The sequence below is a fragment of the Microtus ochrogaster genome, unplaced genomic scaffold (genome assembly GCF_000317375.1).
Source record: "Microtus ochrogaster isolate Prairie Vole_2 unplaced genomic scaffold, MicOch1.0 UNK15, whole genome shotgun sequence".
In the NCBI taxonomy this organism is placed as follows: Eukaryota; Metazoa; Chordata; class Mammalia; order Rodentia; family Cricetidae; genus Microtus; species Microtus ochrogaster.
The window spans coordinates 837081-837874 of NW_004949113.1; the positions used below are offsets into that span (position 1 = coordinate 837081).

General features: G+C 48.0%; 1 protein-coding gene across 1 annotated transcript in view; it reads left to right on the forward strand.

Moving 5' to 3' along the window:
• The window catches only part of LOC101991419 (CD209 antigen-like protein A), a 5733-nt gene extending 5195 nt beyond the window's left edge, over positions 1-538 (forward strand). Inside the window, exon 7 of the mRNA XM_005366966.1 lies at positions 388-538. Coding sequence (XP_005367023.1) covers positions 388-538 — 151 coding nt within the window. The remainder of the gene's footprint in view (positions 1-387) is intronic.
• Positions 539-794: the final 256 nt, after the last annotated feature.

Below are 794 nucleotides of genomic sequence, written 5' to 3' on the forward strand. Positions count from 1 at the left end.
TGGTGTTCTTAGCTGTGTGGTGTCCTTAGCTGTCTGGTGTTCTTAGCTGTGTGGTGTCCTTAGCTGTCTGGTGTTCTTAGCTGTCTGGTGTCCTTAGCTGTCTGGTGTTCTTAGCTGTCTTAGTCGTAGACAAGTTGTGTACTGACTCAGTGAAGGAGGTAGTTGTGTATGTAGAGTCTCTGTTGTTATATTGTTGCATCTGACAACCATTCCCTCCTCAAGTCCTCTCAATCATGGGAGACATGGATAAGGTGCAAAGATCAGAGTGGTTCAGACATGTATGTCGTGGGATCATGTCATATACAAAGCAAATCTGCCATTCACTCTCTAGAAAGGCACTTAGGGCACATGACTGGGGTGGAATCTCATATCTTGTGGTCTTTGCAGTTTCATGAAGTATTGGAATAAAGGAGAGCCCAACAACCTAGGGGAGGAAGACTGTGCGGAGTTCAGAGATGATGGCTGGAACGACACCAAATGTTACAACAAGAAATTCTGGATCTGCAAAAAACCCAAAGCTTCCTGCCCTAGCAAGTGATAGCCAACCTCTCTCCACCACCCCCAAAGTCCAAACACCCAAAGCCCTGCCAGTTCGTGATACCTATCTGTGGCCACTGATGCCTAGACAAGATCTCTGGGACTTTTCCCTGGCAGGTAGCTTGTCTCCTGCTCGACCACTTCTGTATAATCCTCAGGTGTCTGCAGGTTCTCTTGGGGTTGGCAGCTGTGGCTCTGGTTCACCTTTGCCTTCTAACGGGGTGACCGGGTATAATATGGATCCAGGTCCTCAGATG